Below are 20,731 nucleotides of genomic sequence, written 5' to 3' on the forward strand. Positions count from 1 at the left end.
TAGTTTGCTTGATTCTGGATGCAAACAAGGCCCACACATAGCATTGGTTTGATGTATGCTAAATCTTTTTAATCCCTGGCAAGTACCCTCCCCAGCCATTTTTTTAAATGTCAGCCATTTGTTGATGAAACTGGGATTTCCCATATTCTGGATTGAGCTGATGATATGCTTGTGGCTGTAGGTTTCAAGGCTTCCTAGATTCCAGTTCTGGTTTCCTGTTTGGTTTTGTGTTTGTTTGTTTTAAGACTGTTTTATTAAGGATGCTTTGCATTTTCCATTACAGCATAGCAGGAGAACAGAGAATGTCTCATTGCCCTGCTTTTTGAAATGATATTAGCCTGATCCATTCATTACAAAGTTCACCCTCCATCTTTAACCTAGTAGTAGTTTTAGCCACCACTGACAATACCTGCCAAGATCCACTTTTTTCATTAGGAATTGCAAAACAGTGTTTTCTCAGAGTTTCTCATTCCGCCAGTATCTATTAGCTCAGAGTCTTCTGGAGGAAGACTGTTCCCTCATCCACTATCTGACAACCCTGAAGTATAGTCTATTTAAGAAAGGCAACTCTTGTTTCTTTTCCCTGTTTATTAGAATAATGACTTGGTGCCCTAGCAGCCTCCAATTTTTGTATTTGTTTTTATTTTTGAGGTATCATTATGAATTCAGGTATTTTTTGCAAAAGTAGTTTCAAATCTTTGTGGTTATTGTTCAGTTTGATAGTCACATTAGCACCTATGAAGACTCAGATTGTTACATGCCTTTAACACAGCCTTTCCAATTTTTAACAAGCTAATATGATTAACTGCTTTGCTTTCTGGAACGGAAGAATGTCCCAGGTTTATCTTGCACATTCCTTCCTGAATCTGGAACCAGACTTTTCCCCCAAGAAGACCCTTTTTCCTTTTCATGAAATAATGGTATTTAGAAATTATAAATTTAAGGACTAGAAACAGGCATTTCTACTTGTTTGTTATTTCTTCTCGTGTTTCTGGTGGAAAAGCTAAGGAATATGAATCTTTTAAGAAAGAAAAATGAATCATGAGTTCATGTTGATATTTCCACATTTTCTTGGATTTTATATTTGTATTTCCTTTTATTAATGTTGTAACCTTGATTCCTGATGTTATTAGTATACTTATTTGTATGTGTGCTCTCTCTCTCTCTCTATGTATATACATAGAACATTTTCAAAATAGGATGACCAACATTATCACTAATAACAAACCCAGTGAACAGATTAAGGCTTCCTCATGATTATTTTGTTCTTAGGATACCGTTATGAGTACACCATGAAAATACTGTGAAAACACTTCATATAATTTTCTGTATTTAGTTGTGCCACCAACTTCAACTAACTAGTCATGTTCTTTTTTTTTTTTTTTTTTTTTGCCATTTGTTTTCTATTTCTAGGGATTCCATTGGGTTTGGTTTTTTTTTAAGATTTTATTTATTTATTTGATATATCACAAGTAAGCAGAGGCAGGCGCAGAGAGAGAGGGGGAAGCAGGCTCCCTGCTTGATCCCAGGATCCTGGGATCCCGTCCTGAGCCGAAGGCAGAGGCTTAACCCACTGAGCCACCCAAGCACCCTCCGTTGGGTTTTTACTTGTTCAACTTTGCTTTTTTTTTTTAAGATTTGTCTGTTTGTTTGTTTATTTATTTATTTATTTGACAGAGAGATAGAGAGAGAGTACAAGTAGGCAGAGCAGCAGACAGAGGGAGAGGGAGAAGCAGGCTCTTCATTCAGCAGGGAGCCTGATGCGGGGCTCAATCCCAGGACCCTGGGATCATGACCTGAGCCGAAGGCAGCTGCTGAACTGACTGAGCTACCGAGGTGCCCCAACTTTGTTTTTAATTATGTGAAATGTCACCATGGTTCCAAAATCAAAACTGTGAAACATGGCTCATTCAGAGAGGTTCTAGCTCTTAATCTCTTTCCCTCCCTTCTTTCCATCTTTTTCCCTATCTGTCACCATCTTTTTTATTATTACTTTTTCTTTTAGAGATATAAGTAAATCTGCGCACACACGCATACATGTATGTGCACATACACACGTGTGTATTATCCACACCCCCTTTGTTAATACAAAGAAAGAGAGCAGTACACACTCTTCTGCACTTTACTTTCTTCAACTAATGGTACATCCTAGAGATCATTCCATAGCAGGATCTAGAGATGTTCTTGTGCCTTTTTAAAGCTGCCTTTTTACAAGCTGTATTCTGTTTGTAATCCGCTTGATTTTTAAAGCCCAGCACCTCTCTTCTGCTGTCATGACTTGAGTCTGATTAATCCCTCAGTCTGGAACTCCACTTTTCAATGTCACCTCATCTTTGTGTCGTGCAACCTCTTCACATCCTGTGCGTTCTTACTGACCTGCCGCTCTGCTCATGCTTTCCTCTCTGCTAAAGTGCCTTCCGTCCTCTCCTTGTCTGTCTGTACACCCGTTCTGTCAGTTCATCCATATGCCCAGCTCCCTTTCCCCACCTTCAAAATCTGTCTTTCTTAGTCCATTCAGAGGTCTTCCTTAGACACATCCCTGAAAATGTTATTTTCATACAGGTTAGCATTTATTATCTCCTAAGGATTTGTATGTAATAGATTTGGTTCCTTAAATCAGTTTTTTGAGGGCTGAAAACAAGGCATTTCCCTTTTTCGCATTCATCCCTAATCACACCTTTTCTAGTCCCAGGAACTACAGTCAATAAAGTATTGATCAGATGTTGAGATGAGATTCTAGAAACAACTTCAGTGTCTAAGAAAACCATGTGTTTTTTGGATATTCGGGATGATAAAAATATTTTTTATAGCTTTTCAAGATTATTTTTGGAATGTCACTGAATACTAAACTATTTTTAGATTATATCAAGAGCATTACCTTTAAGACACACATGAGAACATAGTCTAGTCATTTACTGTTTCTCTTTATTTGCCAACTCTTCAGGCCTTTTACTCGCAGAGTGTCTGTTCATTTTTCTCTTTCGGTCAGGAAGCAGCTGTCTCCTGACTAATTTAAAATGTTTCATTAAAATGAGCTTTGCTATTTTCATCATTGCATATGTTCATCTTATGCTTTTGGGAAGTGACATGATGTGATTCCATGTGTTAATTTATATATCATCCAAAATGTAAGAGCTTCCAAATTCATTTGTTGACATTTAATACTATTCACAGTTTAAAATGTCATAAAGCCAAATGCAGTGGTATTTTATCAGTGCAGATTTTTAAAAAGTAAAACTCTGCATGTTTCACTTGCTGGCATACTTAATGTTTAAAGAATACATAGCGTACAACATAACAATTAGGTGTAAGATCTGTAGCATAGAAGGGCCACTTAAAAAATCATGAAACAAAGTTTGGTTTAGATTTCTTCTATGAAAGACAGTTGTCATTACCTTAAGTAACATTCTGATTTTGGTTACAGGGCAGTTCATAAGATTGGCCTAACCCAGCCCTTCTCCAGACATTGTGCACAGGTTCTGGTGCTGACATCTCACTGGTTTTAGAGTTTTTCACCGTTAGCTCTCCCTAGGGAGTAAAGACTGCTTACAGGTTAATCCAAAGACAGGGTTTTGTTCTGGATGTTTCACAAACTTCATTCTACCAAGCAGAAATCAAAGGAGAAAGACTAAATGAGCATAATTCTCTTACCTAGAAGATTTAAAGGGAAGTTTCCCTTCCAGCTCATTTTTTTCTATGAGAAGAACTAAGAATTATTTTCCTTTATCCCCACCTATTTCCTATATTCCTTTAGCAAATCTTCTCCAACAAATTTTCCCCCCAAACTTGCTTGCTTTTCTTTTCCTTCTCTCTTACTTTCCTTCCTTTCTCTTTTTTATTTTACCTCTTACAATGAAAATTTTCAAATGTAATAAGAGAAACATAATATATAATGAGTACCATATAGCCATCACCTAGATTTAACAGTTGTTAATACTTTTATCATAATGACATCATTCCTTTTGTGAAGTATTTTAAAGTAAATTATAGAAATCTTTTTCCAAAGACATTATCTTATGTAACATAAGATTATTTTACCTATCAAAATTAGCTTACACCCTAATGTCACCGTGTTTCTAATTCAAAACCCAATTTTTTTGATTGTTCCCAAAATGTCTCTTTTACTGCTTTATTCTAACTAGAACCTTCCAAATAAATCTAGTGATATAATTTAACTTAATTACTGTTAAATAATTTAAATGTAAGAAAAAACTTTATATGACTAAAAAAAATTTTCTTTCTCTTAAAGCATGGAGCCAAGTTAGTTTTGTATTTGTCGGAGTTGATACATAATCACCAAGATGAATTGACTGAGGAAGAACTAGACACAGCGGAGCTGCTTATGAACGCTTTAAAACTGTGTGGGCAGAAGTGCACCCCTCCCAGAGCAGCAACAAAAGCGGAGCTTATTAAAATGATCAAAGAGGTGAGTCAGTGAATTCATAAGACAGTTTTCTTAGGAGAGCCTATCAAATGTAGTTAAAGGAGGATTGAAAGAATTTTTTTTATTATAGAATATCATGGATGATAAATTTGAAATGATGATGATTTCTTTTTTTTTTTTTTTTTTTACCCAATCTGGCTTTTTTACTATGAGAGAATAAATAGGCTCATTGTAAGGAGCATTTTCTTCATTATTGTCATCCTTATCCTTTATCAGTAGCTTTCAGTGAAGGACAAATTTTTATGTGACAAGCAAGTTGAAGCGTCAGCCTTGAAGCAAGCAACTGTGCAAACCCCTTAGGTTTGTCACCCTTGTTCACTATTCTGCCCTCACATCTGTGCCCCAAATTGTGTAGGAACAAAGGGGAATTATATCATTATTTAAGTAGTTATTGTATTTTAACATTCTGGTGTCTTGGGGACAGTATTTTTTTTTCCCCTTTGTTACCTCGGTTTTAAAATTAGTTTGTTTGCCTTGGTGCCAATGTTAAATTATTAATAATACATTTTATACTACATATTATTATCCACATCTTTTAGGAACAAAAGAAATATGAAACTGAAGAAGCTACAAATAAAGCCACCTGGCAGAAAACGGTTAATAATAATCAACAAAGGTAGGCTTTTATATACTCTGAAAGTCGTGCCTTTTTTAATTCATTCGACTTCACACATACTTTTAGTTTTCCAGTATCATGCTTTTGTATCTGTGTAACGGTCCACTTAGGCTTAACTTACGGGCCGTCTCGTTTATTTACTTAGTCTCTTTCAGCGTCTGGACTCAAAATCAAAGGATATATCCAAAATTGCTGCAGACATCACCCAGGCAGTGTCTCTCTCCCAAGGAATTGAGAGAAAAAAGGTGATCCAGCATATCAGAGGAATGTATAAAGTAGATCTGAGTGCCAGCAGACACTGGCAGGAGCTTATTCAACAGCTGACACATGATAGGTAAGCAAAGTGGGAGGATATTTTAGGTTGTCCATCATTACTACTGAATATTTTAATGTGAAATGCTATTTTCATTTCGGCATAAAGATCATAACATTATTTCATTAGTTTAAATATTTTTTGTTTGGGCGCCTGGGTGGCTCAGTGGGTTAAGCCGCTGCCTTCGGCTCGGGTCATGATCTCAGGGTCCTGGGATGGAGTCCCGCATCGGGCTCTCTGCTTGGCGGGGAGCCTGCTTCCTCCTCTCTCTCTCTCTGCCTGCCTCTCTGCATACTTGTGATCTCTCTCTGTCAAATAAATAAATAAAATCTTTAAAATAAATAAATAAATATTTTTTTGTTTAATCACTTGTGATTTATTTCATCTTCGATAATCCTATGACAATCTTTGTTTAAACTCTTGGGGGTAAAGGAGGTAATTATGAGAAAGAGAGGTGTTATTAGCTCTTCCAAATAATAAAATCTTATATATTGGCTTTAATTTTAAAATGTAATGTTTGCAGAAGAATAGAGAAATCACTAAAACAGGATAGTTGAGAAATAGATCTTTTTCTCGATAAGACTTTAATGTAAAATTTTAAAGATGCATCACAGATAATGAGAAGGGGAAAATTAAGGTATTAATCTCTAAATTTGGTTAACTAATTAGCATGACTTGGGGGTGCTAAAATGCACTACACATCAGATTCTAAAGGAAATCCCAGGTGAAAAAAAGAATAAACTCATAAAAAGTTTATAAAGTAGAAGAAAACAGGGTGTTTATCAACTCTGCAATAGATAGTTAACTCTCTAAGCTCAAACACTGTAGAAAAAACTACCAAGAAGAAATAAATGGATTTAAGCTTTAATTTTTTCCAGTGTATTTAACAACTATAACAACAAAACATGAAAATTTATTTTCACCAACTATATCAAAGAGTTAATATTTTTATAGTTTTAAACATTTGTGCCAACTTAAAAGTAAAATGTAAGATCCCAAGAATCTGAGCGAAAGATGTGAATACACTCTTCCACATAAGAAAATAAATTAATAAACAGATAGGAAAATATTCAATATGGCTAGAGTCTAATTTAATTTTTTAAAACTTTTAAATACCGTATTTTACCTTTTATGTTTCACATACCAACGGCAGGAAGAAATGTAACCTAGTTCATGGTTGGAGGTTCAATGGCATTGTACACTCTGACAGCATATGTCAGGAATCCTGTAAACATTTTATTTCTAGCTCCAGTTATCCTATTTTAGTAATTCTCTCCTAGGGAAAATATTCCAAATATAGAAAGGCAATAAATGTAAAGGTTTTCATCTCTGTTTTATTTATACTAGTGAATGAACTAAAAACAACTTAAATATATAGTAATGGTAATAGAGTTAAATTCATTATAATACGCCCACCCAGTGCATTAGTCAGCCCTTTTCAGTGATGATAATAAAGATTAAAATATGTCCAGTGAAAGAACAAAGGATATAGAAATGTATATATATAATAATTCTAACTATGGTTTTGAAAAAGGAAAGAAAATAATCTCTACCAGTAATTGGTATGTTTAGAATAGTAGGATTCAGGGTGATTTTTCTTTTCTCTTATCTATTTCTAAAAATATACTCAATGTAGTTCTACCATTTTCTTTCATTTAAATATAAACTTATTTTGGGGGAACCTAGGTGGCTCAGTCAGTTAAGCTCCTGCCTTCGGCTCAGGTCATGATCTCATGGTCCTGGGATTGAGCCCCATGTCAGGCTCCCTGCTCAGCGGGGAGTCGGCTTCTACTTCTCCCTTCCCCTGCTTGTTCTCTTTCTCTCTCAAATAAATAAAATCTTTTTTAAAAATAAAATATGAACTTATTTTTCAACATTGTAAGAAATGTGGCTTGTACTACGAAAATGAACTAATTTTATTTATTATATTAAATAGTAGGCAAAATGAGAAATACAGAAACTTAACTTGGAAAATGATTTTTTTTTCCTTATCAGGCTGTATTAGGTCCAACCAGTGTATTGCTAGAGCACACATGTTGCTAAAGCATTCAGAATAGTCGTGATATATCTTTTTAAAAATTTAGCAAGTATAAGAAACTGGTGGCAGAGCATGCCTCCAGGCAGGGAACCAGAAGACTGGGGTTTAGGAGCAGAAGGACACTTGTTTTTTAATCTTACTCTTTATACTATGCGTATGCATTCCCTAGTCTAATTACATAAGCAGTTGGGTTTTTTTTTTTAATTGAATAGATCAATTTTGATTTCCTTATTCAAGTTCCATAATGATTTCATCTAAAGCTATAAATACTATAGATTGCTCCTTAAAACTTTCTTTTATTTTCACTTGCAGAGCAGCCTGGTATGACCCCCTTTACTATCCAACTTCCTGGCAATTGGATCCAACAGAAGGGCCGAATCGAGAGAGGAGACGTTTACAGAGGTGTTACTTAACCATTCCAAATAAGTATCTCCTTATGGACAGACAAAAATCGGAAGGTAAAAATGACTTCTTCACACAAATGTAGCACATAACTATGATCATTATATAAAGACAATACGTATTTTTTTCCTCAACAGATGTGGTCAAACCACCACTCTCTTTCCTGTTTGAAGATAAAACTCATTCTTCTTTCTCTTCGACTGTAAAAGACAAAGCTGCGAGTGAGTCTATAAGGTAAGTGTGAATCCGTGAGATGTCCTTTCTTTTGTTGAAGGAGTTAAAGAGTTTAATAGTTTATTGTAGTGTTTAGGTAATATTTTATTCCAGAAAATGCTGAGGTTTTAGGAAAGGTCCTGTGCATGGCTCAAGAGAAGACAAAGTTGGATGACCGAAATCCAGAAGGAAAAGACATTTTTGATAGCGAGGATCCGCTGACGTTCAGGCATTGCGCTCTGTCCCTTATCCGCACGTGTCTATCTTTGTAGTTGTCTGTGAAACAGCACACTGGTCGTGTCCCCAAGTGACTAAAGGTTCAAATTTTAGTTCCCTGTCTTACTAACTATCTGGTCTTGGGCAAGCTACTTAGCCTCTCTGTGTCAGTGTCTGTATCTGTGACACGAAAAAGATAACAATACTTAAAGCATCAGCATATTGTTGTGTGTCAAATGGGCCAGTATATGTTAGCTATTGATAGCATTTGTTGTGGTGGTGGCAGTTATTACTGAGCTCATTTAGTAGATAAAGAACTCGGACTTGAAGGAGGTGACAAAAGAATAGGTCTTTTCTGAGTCTAAATCCCCTGTTTTTCCTAGAATACAAAGATTTTTTAATGTCTTTGAAAATACCAGAGGCATGATCCAATGTTGGTTTAATTACTAGAAAACATAAAATACTGAAGTTTCTTTTTAAAAATTGAATCCCTGTATTCTGTATACATGGCATATGAGTTATGAGCCTTCTCTAAAAGTTTTTATCTTCTCCTCTACTAGAGCATTGGAATTTGAGATAATATTTTCAACTGAGTTTAGACAAGACTTCTCATACTTTTGAAACTCTAGTCTGCTATGCTAAAATCTTTTACTATATAAAGAAAGCTTATACTCTACTTGCTGAAATTGGTCAAAACACTTAATCATAGGGATTTTAAATATGTTTTGACAGGGTGAACCGAAGATGTATCAGCGTTGCACCATCTAGAGAGACAGCTGGTGAATTGTTATTAGGTAAGTCATGCTTTGAAGACTTTTACACATACTCACCCTGTCTTTATTCTTAGACAGTTTGAAGCACTGTTTGTTGTAAATACCATTAAATCAGATAAACTTTCTCTAACAGCACATAGGCGATTTTGCCTTAACATTATATATAGTGTTTATGACCCACAAATGTGAAGAAATGACAATCTTATTTTCTAAAAAGCACATGAATAGCATTTTGATTTTCATAAAGTTGACTTTCCTCGTAAGTATACATCTTTATTTTTAGTCATTCCTTTTACCTATATCCATTTTTTATTTTTAAAGTGAAGAATTATTGGAATACTAAGAAATATATCCACCTTGAGACAGTCGATAATTTATATTCCCTGTTGTGCTTCTGAGAGAAAGACCAAGGTTGTCCATCCATGGGTATCTATATAATTACATTTGGTCAGACAATTTTTCCTCAAGATATGAAGGAATAAGGTTGTACCACTTGGGGGGAAAAAAAAAAAAGGTTGCACCACTTGGTCTCTCTTCCCTTAAGGAACCAGTGTGTATGCTGTAGGCCAGTTCTTGAAGCATGGCCCCCAAATCCAGAACATCAGCATCACATGGGAACCACATAGAAATATACATTCTTCGGCTCCAGCGTACACCTCTTGAGGCTGAAACTCTGTGGGGCAGAGTCCAGCAGTGTGCATTTCTTTGAGCCCTCCAGCAATTCGGATGCACCCTCAAATTTGAGAGTCACTGCTATACGCTAAAGCTATAGCCTCCAGGGCTCCAGAGGCAGAGCTTCAGGTTTGTCTGGACTGAGCCCCATGGTCGTGAGGATGGAGATAGTGCCCTTTTCTGAGCCAGAAGTGCTCAGTGCTCAAGGGTGACCGGCATACAGTGCCAAGCCCCAGAGAAATTCCTACCCATTGGACATATGGTGTAGGGACATGTGTTAACACAGCCAACCTATAAAGCAGAACTTGGGGGCTATCTTTTAAGGTCTCCTCTGCTCTGTTGAGTGTTTAGATAAAAATAATGAAGGATTCCTCTTTTGCTAGAAAATTTGTTTATAAGTTGACTTAAGCTAATATGTAAGAAAATAAAGCAAATTAATATGCTAGTAATATAAAAAGAGTACTGGTAATAATACATGGCCAACTTTTTTTTTTTTTTAGCACTGAGTGCCAGATACTAGTAATCAGTGTTTTACATATATTCTAATTTAATTCCCACAGTAACCCTGTGAAATAAAGTCCTCCTCCACCCCTTTTTTTAATCAGGAGGTTAAGACAAAAAAAAGCAACTTACCCGAGATCTCATGGATACTATTAAAAAATGTTATTGGGTGACAGGAACAGTTTCTGTGTGCTGGGATTTAAATTCAGGCCAACAGACTCCAGAGGTCATATTTGTAATCACATACGGTAATAGTACGCATACATTCTTAAACTCATGTCCGAATGCTTTCTATAGGTAAATGTGGGATGTACTTTGTGGAAGATAATGCTTCTGATACAGTTGAAAGTTCGGTGAGTAGAGACTTAAGTTTACTTACATAAATCTAGACAAATTCCCAAAATGTATAACTTTGGGATAACGAGAGAGCAGGTATTGTGACTCTATGTATAGATTGGACTTAATTCCAAACTTTTTCTTTTAAAGATACTTTTAAAAAGAAGACCATACCATCTTGTCTGGGGTACAGTCTGATCTCATAGCAGTTAGTATTATGAGTCAAATTCCAAAGCGCTCCTGTTAAAGCGAACAAGCAAAGGGGGAAGAAGTGAGAGAGAGAGAAAGCAAGAAACAGACTCTTAATTATAGAGAACAAACTGATGGCTACCAGAGGGCAGGTGGGTAGGGGATGGGTGAACCAGGTGAAGGGGATTGACGAGAGCACTTGTGGTGAACACCAGGTGATGTCAGGAAGTGTTTAGTCATTGTATTGTACCCCTAGAACTATACAACACCATATTTTAACTAACTAGGATTAAAATAAAAACTTGAAAAGTACAAATTTTTTTAAAAATGAAAAAATGAAAGAAAAATGCTTGTTATGTTAATTTATTTATATTTATTCTTTTTATCACTATCCTCAGTAGCAACAAATAACTACTTCTTACCAGTCCCAGTTCACTGTCAAGTACACTTACCTTCACAAAGAAAGGAAAGTGTTGTATAATTGAATAACTTAAGTAATTCTGATATTCACATGCCTTAGTACCATAATTTTTATTCTGCTGGAAGTACTGCTGTTAGTCAAAAAATAACAAAAATGACTCTTAATTCACATTTTTTTTGTATTTCAAGACTTTTTGTCCATATGAATTAGCTTGTGTGCCATTAAAATATTGTTTTGAGATCCTGGTAATAAGAGAAATAAGGCTTTTTGTTTCAGAAAAGTTCTAAAACCAAGAATTGCTAAGGATATACTAAATAAGATTGCATGTGCTTTAATAGTGAATACATAGGTGATTTTTAAAAAATGAGCTAAAACATAAAATTTTGTTGTAAAACAATATGAAAATATTTAATATAGCCCCCCCCCAAATTGAGTAGGCATTCTTTCATGTGGGATTTATCTAGCAGTTGCCACAGTATTTATCCCAGCTAGTAGAAGTATGGTTAATTATTTTTCAAGATGTCTCTTTTTTAGCAACCAAGAAATTTAATAGTTGATATATAAGCAAACATTTTTCTGGATCCAAAAGATGCCATTTTCCCCCTTTAAAACTCTCTTTAAAATAATCTTGTTTTGTTTTGGCTTTTTTTTGAGAGTGAAAGAGCCTTCTCTCCTCCATTCTTTAGCACTTGTTCCCACTTTACATATGACATTTGCTGTCTTGCATTTTGAATGTTTATATACTTTCCATCTGACACAGATGTATTGCATGCAGAACACTTAGCAGAGCACCTTGCTCCTAGATACTTAACATCTGCTGAGTTGCAGGAATCAATGAAAGTTAAAGCTCAACAAGAAGGAATTCAGTTTTATGTGTGAGAATATTAGATTTTCATTAAAATGTTTAATTTTATTTGTAATATATTTCCAACCCCTACTTCTAAAAGCCAGTTGGAACTTAGTACAATACTGTAATACACATGGAACAGGACAAGTCAAATTTTAAAAATTTCAAATAAGGTTTTAGAAGGATGAAGAGCCTGGGGTAAGATAGTCATGTGATTGAGTTCCAAGTTTTGCACTGAGCTCCTGTTCCAACACAAAGGAGAAGTAAATGCAGTTTTCCAAAAGGGAAGACTGATGAAAAACCAAAATAGGATGCAGGTTAACTTAATGAGGTAAATTCTAACTAGTTTTAAACTTTAGTAGAAACTTTTATCGTGTTTTCTATTGAAAGCATTGAGTAATGTAATTCATGTATTCAGTTGCAGTTTACAGACTTAGATACATTTTTAAAAGTTTTCTTGATCTTGTACTTTGGTAAGGGCCCATTGGTGGTAAGAAGTATAGGACCTATGGCCCCTAATCCTTCATTCTAGAATGTGGGAATTTGGGATGCCTGAGTGGCTCAGGTCATGATCCCAGGGTCCGGGGATGGAGCCGGAGGGAGGCTCCTTGCTCCAGGGAGCCTGTTTCTCCCTCTCCCCCCTCTCCTCCCTCTCCCTCTTCTCCTCTTGCTTGTGTTCTCTCTCTGTGTCTCTGACAAATAAATAAAATCTCTAAAAAAAAAAGAAAAAGAAAAAGAAAAAAGAAAGAAAGAAAAGAATTAGGGATTTGTTGAGGGAGACTGGGATTAATGTGCAGGAAGACCCAGCCTTCCAGTGGTCACTTTATCTCTTCTTCCTTCTTCTGACCACATGGGAGAGGAACATAGCCATCTGGTGGGCGACGATCTGTGAGCTTACAGTCGATGGGGCTGATTGGCAGAGGCTGCTTTGCCTTTCCTGGGAGATGCAGAGGCATGCGAACTGTGCGTCAGAGCTGGTGAGCTCCCAGGCATGCAGATAGGTCAATTTTAACCCAATCCATGTGTGAGGGCAGGCCCACAGTTGTCTACTCTCCACCCTGACCCCAGGCCAAGAGAGACAAGCTCCTGTTTCTTTCTCTATTGATGGGCTTGTGTGTTTATAGACAACAGGAACATATCCCTTAATGGGCTTTAGATTTCTGAAGTAATTTCATCCCATACTCTGCTCCAGAGAACCCAGTGCCTCATCTTCTTTCTTCCAGTTGTTTCAACCTGATCACTTAGTCTGTGACCCCGGCATGCTTTTCACATTTCTTGTTATTTTTGCTTCCTGGGATTCATTTTCCCTTAATTTCTTGCCAGCTCAGCTTTAAACTCAAGTCAGTCTAGAATGGCTGTGTATTGTAGGAGTCTAACCATATAACATTCTGGGAAGGGAAAACCATGGCGATAATAAAAAGATCAGGGGTCCACGGGGCAGGAGGGGAGGGGGAGGTGGAGCACGAGGGAATTCTGTGGGAGGTGGTGGTGGTGGACACGTTTCCCCGGAGACATTAGTCAAAACCGACAACTGTGTCACGCCAAGAGTGAACCCTAGTGTAAACTATGGCCTTTAGTCAAGAATAATGTATTCAGTGGTGGCTCAACAATTATTACAAAGGCACCACACTACTCACACTGATGGGAGACGTTAATCATAGGGCAATTGTGAGTGCAGGCAGGGAATACATGGGAACTTTCTACGCTATCTGCTCAGTTTCCTGCAAACCTAAAACTGCTCTAGGTTAATGCTGGTCCCTACATGCAGGGCACTCTCACTCATATTAGGGGTATTACTTTCCAACCAGTCACCTCTGGTGGCTCCCTCCCCCTTTTGTTTATCTTCCCATATCAGTCCGCCTTTCCCATTCTGCTTTACCTGCCCACTGGCGTCTTCTGCCCCTGTAGAGATCCAGACGTGTATAATTCTGATCTCGGGCTGATTTCATGGGTGATCAGAGTTCTTTGGTAGGTAATCAGCTCACTTTAGGGTACAGGTTGAAAAGGCACCTCCTCCTACTTGGCCAAAATTAGCAAGACAGGAAACAACATGTGTTGGAGGGGATGTGGAAAAAGGGGAACCCTCTTACACTGTTGGTGGGAATGCAAGTTGGTGTAGTCTCTTTGGAGAACAGTGTGGAGATTCCTCAAGAAATTAAAAATAGAACTTCCCTATGACCCTGCAATTGCACTCCTGGGTATTTACCCCAAAGATACAGATGTAGTGAAAAGAAGGGCCATCTGTACCCCAATGTTTATAGCAGCAATGGCCACAGTCGCCAAACTGTGGAAAGAACCAAGATGCCCTTCAACGGACGAATGGATAAGGAAGATGTGGTCCATATACACTATGGAGTATTATGCTCCATCAGAAAGGACGAATACCCAACTTTTGTAGCAACATGGACGGGACTGGAGGAGATTATGCTGAGTGAAAGAAGTCAAGCAGAGAGAGTCAATTATCATATGGTTTCACTTATTTGTGGAGCATAACAAATAGCATGGTGGACATGGGGAGTTAGGAGAAGGGAGCTGGGGGAAATTGGAAGGGGAGGTGAACCATGAGAGACTATGGACTCTGAAAAACAATCTGAGTGGTTTTAAGTGGTGGGGGGGGTGGGAGGTTGGGGTACCAGGTGGTGGGTATTGTAGAGGGCACGGATTGCATGGAGCACTGGGTGTGGTGCAAAAACAATGAATACTGTTATGCTGAAAATAAATAAAAATAAATTTAAAAAAAAAACTAAAACTCCTCTAAAAAATAAAGTCTCTTAAAAAATACAAATAAAGTCTTTTTAAAAATTCCTTAAATTTCATCCAGCATTTTGAAGTGTTTTGTAGTAAGGGGGTGGGGCAGGTCAGGGAATCTTATCTGCCATATTGCCACAAAAGGAAGATGTCTTATTTCATTTTCACGTTTTAAAAAATCTAAGATTAAAATGATTATTTATATTTCCTATGAAGCAAACACTTTCATTTATTTCTTTTGTCTTAGAGCCTTCAGGGAGAATTGGAACCAGCGTCCTTCTCCTGGACATATGAAGAAATTAAAGAAGTCCACAAGCGTTGGTGGCAGTTGAGAGACAACGCTGTAGAGATCTTTTTAACAAATGGTAGAACACTCCTGTTAGCATTTGATAACACCAAGGTAAATTTGGCTTTATTAATAGATACATATGTTTGAAGTTATCATGGGTCCAGTGTAACTGTACTCAAATGATTTTATCAGGGTTTAACTTATTTAAACTTTGATTCACTGTTTCTGTCATCAAGCAAAAATTGCTCTTGTTAGTCCTAATTAAAGTGAACCTTGGCTATATTAGAATGATTTTTGTCCTTCCAAACTGTGTTAAATTCCGATTCTCCAGAGTAACTATATCTGTAAAAAGTAAGTGAATGCATAATCAACCTGAAAAGAGCAATTTAAACTTGAGAGCAGATTCCATTGTTTATAAACCCTTTCTTAACCCCCACCACATCCCTTCAGCTTCAGTTTGTCTGCCGTCCTTTATAGAAAGGAGAAGTGATGTGTGCTCACTGCCTCCATTCTCTTTTGAAACGCTCCTGGCTGGTTTTCTTCTCACCACTTCACCTAGAACTCTGGTTGGGGTTCTCAGTGACCTCCGTGTCCAAACCCTATGGTCACATTTCTCGGTCCTCATTTTACTTGGCCTATCAGCAGCTTTTGACACCAGTGATTATTTTCTCCTTTTTAAAAAAAGATGATAATAATAATAACCTTCCCAGGGCACCTGGGTGGTGCAGTCTATGGAGCAGTTGACCTTCCAACTCGGTTTCGGCTCCGATCATGATCATGATCAGCGTCAGGAGATCAAGCCCCGCATTGGGCTCCGTGCTCAGCAGGGAGTCTGCTAGTGCCTCTTCCTTTCCGTCTCCCTCTGCCACGCTCTCTCAAATAAGAAAGAAATAAAATCTTCAAGAAAAAATTAATCTTTTCCACTAGGTTTCTGGGTCATCACTTTTCATTGGCTCCCCTCCTGTTGTCAGGGCATTCCTTCTCAGTCTTCCTTGAAGATGCTGCTTGGAATGCCTCTGGGTTCACTCCGCAGACCTATTCTCTTCTCATCCACTCTTAGGACTTTAAATACTACCTGTATTGTAACAACTTACAAATTTGGGTCACTACCCAAACCCCTCCTGGGAATGCCACACTCAAATACTTAACTCCCTCCTGGGCATCTCCACTTGAAAGTCAAATCAGCATCTCATATTGAGCACACACAAAACCAAACTTCTAATCTGCCCCCTCAAAATCTTGTTGCCGTTTTCCCCGTTTCAAAAATTAGCAACTCGAATCCTTCTGATTGCCCAGGCTAGAAATTTTGGGATTCCCCTAGACTCCTCTTAACTCTTTCATGCCCTACATGCTCTCGATCTGCTGACTCTCCCTCAAGATAGGTCTGACTACGTACACTACTACCCTCCTGGTCTAAGCCAGCATCATCTCCTGCCTAAAAATCATTACAGTAGCCTCCTAACTGTCCTCCCTGCTTCCATTGCTCCCCCTTCTTTCAGACTATTCTCAACACGATAGCTAAATTGTGTTGATCATGTCATTCTCTACTCACAACCCTCCAATTACTTCCTGCCTCACTTGGTTAATGCCACAGTCCTTATAATAGCTGAATGAAGCACTGAATGATCTGGCATCTTGTTATCTCGCTGACCTTCTTTTCTATCATTGTATCCCCTGCTCTCTCCATCCATGGCGACTTTGTTTTCCTTGCCTAGGCACACTAATGCCTCGGGGCCTTTGCACTTACTGCTCCTGCTCCAGAATACTGCCCGGAATGTTTTTCCTTTTTGAAATCCACATGACTCACTTGCTCACTTTTTTAGGTTCCTTGATCTAATGTCTCCTTCTCAGACCTTCCTGACTACTCTTAATAAAATAATAACCCCTCCCTTACTCCTATCCCCAAGTCTCCTTGCCTTTGTTCTGTTTTCCTCTATAGGACTTAATAACATCCAACATTGTCTCTCCAATAAAATGTAAACAGTTTGTTTTGTTAAGTGCTATAGCTTCAACAGTTTGAATGTGCCTGATCAGTATTTGTCAAAGGAATGAAAACTTCCTTTTTCTTGCGTGGTTTTGTTATGCAGTCTGTCATAAACTCCTATCAGCCTTAGCTTTAGAAGGTGGCAGTCTTCAGATTTAAACTATAAGTTTAGGTTTTTGTTTTTCCTTGAACCGATTCATTTTTTTTTAATCGTGGTTAAAAAAAAATACATAAAAGAAGATGGCCATTTTAAAAAAGATTTTATTTATTTATTAGAGAGAGTGAGTGAGCATGAGTGGAGGGACTGGAGGGAAGCAGAGGAAGAAGCAGGCTCCCCATTAAGCAAGGAACCCAATGGGGGTCTTGATCCCAGGACGCTGAGATCATGACCTGAGCTGAAGGCCCATGCTTAACCAACTGAGTCACCCAGGTGCCCTCATTTTAGCCATTTTTATGTGTTAAATATATTCACATTGTTGTGGAACAGGTTTGCGGTGTAGATTTTTAAACCCCCTGTGACCTTGCCTGTTCCATAGCCATAGCTCCATTTCTTTATTTACTTTTAGTCCTGTCTCTGGTTATCTGCGACTGTGGCTCTCATTCCTTTGCCTTAAGTCCATACACATTTAGGATAGATATTTCAGTTTGTTTTTAGTAAAGCCCTGGATTGTCTATTTTTTCCCATTTATTACCAATCATCATTTAATTACTTTAGAAAAAATCAGATTACCTTTTTCTGTGACAAGTTTTGTGAATCTCTAAAAAACCAAACAAACACAAAAGTTTATTGCTTCTCAATCAGTAGTGAAAATCAAATATCGTATTTTACATAGGATATCTTATTTCATATTCATGCAATAAATATTACTATTCTCATATTACAGATGTGGTAGTAACACAGAGGTTTTAAGATGGAAGCAAGGCCATCTGTCTAATTAAGATGGCCATGCTCTTTTTTTTTTTTAAGATTTTATTTATTTATTTGACAGACAGAGATCACAAGCAGGCAGAGAGGCAGGCAGAGAGGCTGAGCAGAGAGCCTGATGTGGGGCTCAATCCCAGGACCCTGGGATCATGACCTGAGCCTCAGGCAGAGGCTTTAACCCACTGAGCCATCCAGGCGCCCCGACCATGCTCTTTCTAAATACCTTGTTGCATTTATTTAGATGAAGACTCTTCTTTATCCTTTTTTTTTTTTTTTTTCAGGATCTGTATATAAGTGACTTTTCTATACAGACATTTTCTTACCTTCTTATTAGCTGATTTCTCTGGCAACACAACATAACGTTTAGGAGTCCAGCCTTCGGAGGAAGCCCCGGAGTTGAATCTCAGTTCACCACCAGTGGATGTTATTTGGGCAACAAGAATTTTCTTGGTGGCCTTGAAGTTACTAATGTGCCTAAAATATGGAGACTTTGGAGAAAAGTATCAGTAACCTAAAAGAAAATCTGTTTGTTTGTTTTTTTCTCTCCTTTCTTTGCAGGTCCGTGATGACGTGTACCACAGTATACTAACAAATAACCTCCCTAATCTCCTGGAATACGGCAACATCAATGCTCTGACAAATTTATGGTATACTGGACAAATCACTAACTTTGAGTATTTGACTCACTTAAACAAACATGCCGGCCGATCCTTCAATGATCTCATGCAGTATCCGGTGTTCCCGTTCATACTCGCTGACTATGTCAGTGAGACCCTTGACCTCAATGATCCTTCAGTTTACAGGTAACTGAAAATGGTGTCACTTGTTGCTTTGTCCATATGCTGTCTTTATTTCGTTAAAAACCTATCAGGATTTTCAACCATGCACCAATCTGAAGGAATATACAATGAACCCCATCTGTCCATAACCTCAACTCGACAGTTATGAATATTTCTACCAAGCTTGTGTCATCTCTTTTTTTCTTTTTAAGACAAATCACAGACATTTTGTTATGTTATTCCTGTGTTCTTCAGCACACGTCTCTTAAGAAAGTATCGAACATTTTCTTACTTATGTTACAGTGACACTATCATATCTAAGAAAATTAACAATAATTTCATGGTATCATCTAATACCCAGCCCATTTTCCAGTGTCCCCCAATTATATGAAAGATTTATTTTTATACTTGACTGGCTCATATTGGGCCCAGTATCACCTTTGGTTGCTTTGTCTCTGAAGACACATCTAGAACAAGCCGTTGTTTGTTGGTATGCATTTTCCTCTTCCTTTTTTCCTAACGTCGACTTGTTGAAGAACAGACCAGTTATTTTATAGGCTATCCCCATTCCCATGTTAGTATTTACCTTCTTCCTTCAGCCTCTGTATTTCCTAGAGACTGGGAACTAGTTCTGCAGTCTCGCTTAGACCGAGGGTCAGCCTTTTTGGGCAGGTGTCCTTTGTAGGGGGTGTGAGCTTCGTATTGACCAACATATTGACCAATTCAGGAGACACATGGCGTCCATTCTAATGATGCTCACATTGATCCATGGTATCAGGCTTCCCCTGAATTTGTTTCTGTCATTGATGACTATCTCTTAAGTCGGTTATTTATTTCACTAGGGGTCACAAAATAGTGATTTCCTATTCTCTCATTTCTTCTAAAATTTTTTAGAAGAAAACATACAAGATGAGCCTGGTATTTGTTGTGTCAGAAAGCAAGGAAACAGGGGCGCCTGGGTGGCTCAGTGGGTTAAAGCCTCTGATTCGGCTCAGGTCATGGTCCTAAGGTCCTGGGATCGAGCCCCACATCGGGCTCTGCTCAGCAGGAAGCCTGCTTCCTCCTCTGTCTCTCTCTGCGTGCCTCTCTGCCTACTGAGATCTCTGTCAAGTAAATAAATAAAATAAAAAAAAAAAAAAAGAAAAGAAAGCAAGGAAACTAATAGTTTTGTCGGAAGGATGTGGAGGCCATATTTACCTACCTGTGTTCGTTGCAACAATGCTCACAACAGCCAGCTGGGGGAGGCAGCCCATGTCTATCTGTGGATGGATGGATGGGGAATTTGTGGTACATACATACAGTGGAACATCATTCCACCTTAAGAGGGAGGGAAGTCCTGTCATACGCTATAACATGGATGAACCTTGGGAACATTGTGCTAAGTGAAATATTCTAGCCGCAAAACAGACAGATACTGTGACATTCCACTTATGGGAGTTATCTAGGGTCATTAGACTCAGGCAGAGAGGGGAATGGTGGTTGCTAGGGGACAGGGTTGCACAGGGGAGCGGGAAATGGGGAGTTGTTTAGTGGGGGTAGAGTTTTACAAGATGAAAAAGTTTTAGACGTTTCATGCAACAATGTAAATATGGTCAACACTATTGAACTGTTTATTTGAGGATTGTTATGATTATTAATTTTGTATTGTGTGTTTTTTTTAACACAACCCAAAAGAAAAGTAACAAAGGACTCAAGAGCCAACTTGAAGTGGCTAACACCGCCAAAGATAGGACAGTCGGAGCATTAGGAAAAATAATGACTACAATTGATTAAAACACATTAAAAAAAAAAACCTCTTAGGTTAATAATGATGCTTTTTATTTTAATTTTTTTTTAATTTTTTTTTTTATTTGACAGAGAGAAATCACAAGTAGATGGAGAGGCAGGCAGAGAGAGAGAGAGAGAGAGGGAAGCAGGCTCCCTGCTCAGCAGACAGCCCGATGTGGGACTCGATCCCAGGACCCTGAGATCATGACCTGAGCCAAAGGCAGTGGCTTAACCCACTGAGCCACCCAGGCGCCCCAC

The 20,731-nt window shown here is 38.0% G+C and overlaps 1 protein-coding gene across 1 annotated transcript in view; it reads left to right on the forward strand.

The window, feature by feature from the left end:
- LYST (lysosomal trafficking regulator) overlaps nt 1-20,731 on the forward strand; it is a 155,174-nt gene that overhangs the window by 91,569 nt on the left and 42,874 nt on the right. Inside the window, exons 32-40 of the mRNA XM_059397275.1 lie at nt 4,250-4,426; nt 4,984-5,060; nt 5,206-5,394; nt 7,724-7,869; nt 7,951-8,047; nt 8,975-9,036; nt 10,486-10,541; nt 14,977-15,129; nt 18,486-18,730. Of these exons, the coding sequence (XP_059253258.1) occupies nt 4,250-4,426; nt 4,984-5,060; nt 5,206-5,394; nt 7,724-7,869; nt 7,951-8,047; nt 8,975-9,036; nt 10,486-10,541; nt 14,977-15,129; nt 18,486-18,730 (1,202 nt within the window). The remainder of the gene's footprint in view (nt 1-4,249; nt 4,427-4,983; nt 5,061-5,205; nt 5,395-7,723; nt 7,870-7,950; nt 8,048-8,974; nt 9,037-10,485; nt 10,542-14,976; nt 15,130-18,485; nt 18,731-20,731) is intronic.

This window comes from Mustela nigripes, chromosome 4 (genome assembly GCF_022355385.1).
Source record: "Mustela nigripes isolate SB6536 chromosome 4, MUSNIG.SB6536, whole genome shotgun sequence".
NCBI lineage: Eukaryota > Metazoa > Chordata > Mammalia > Carnivora > Mustelidae > Mustela > Mustela nigripes.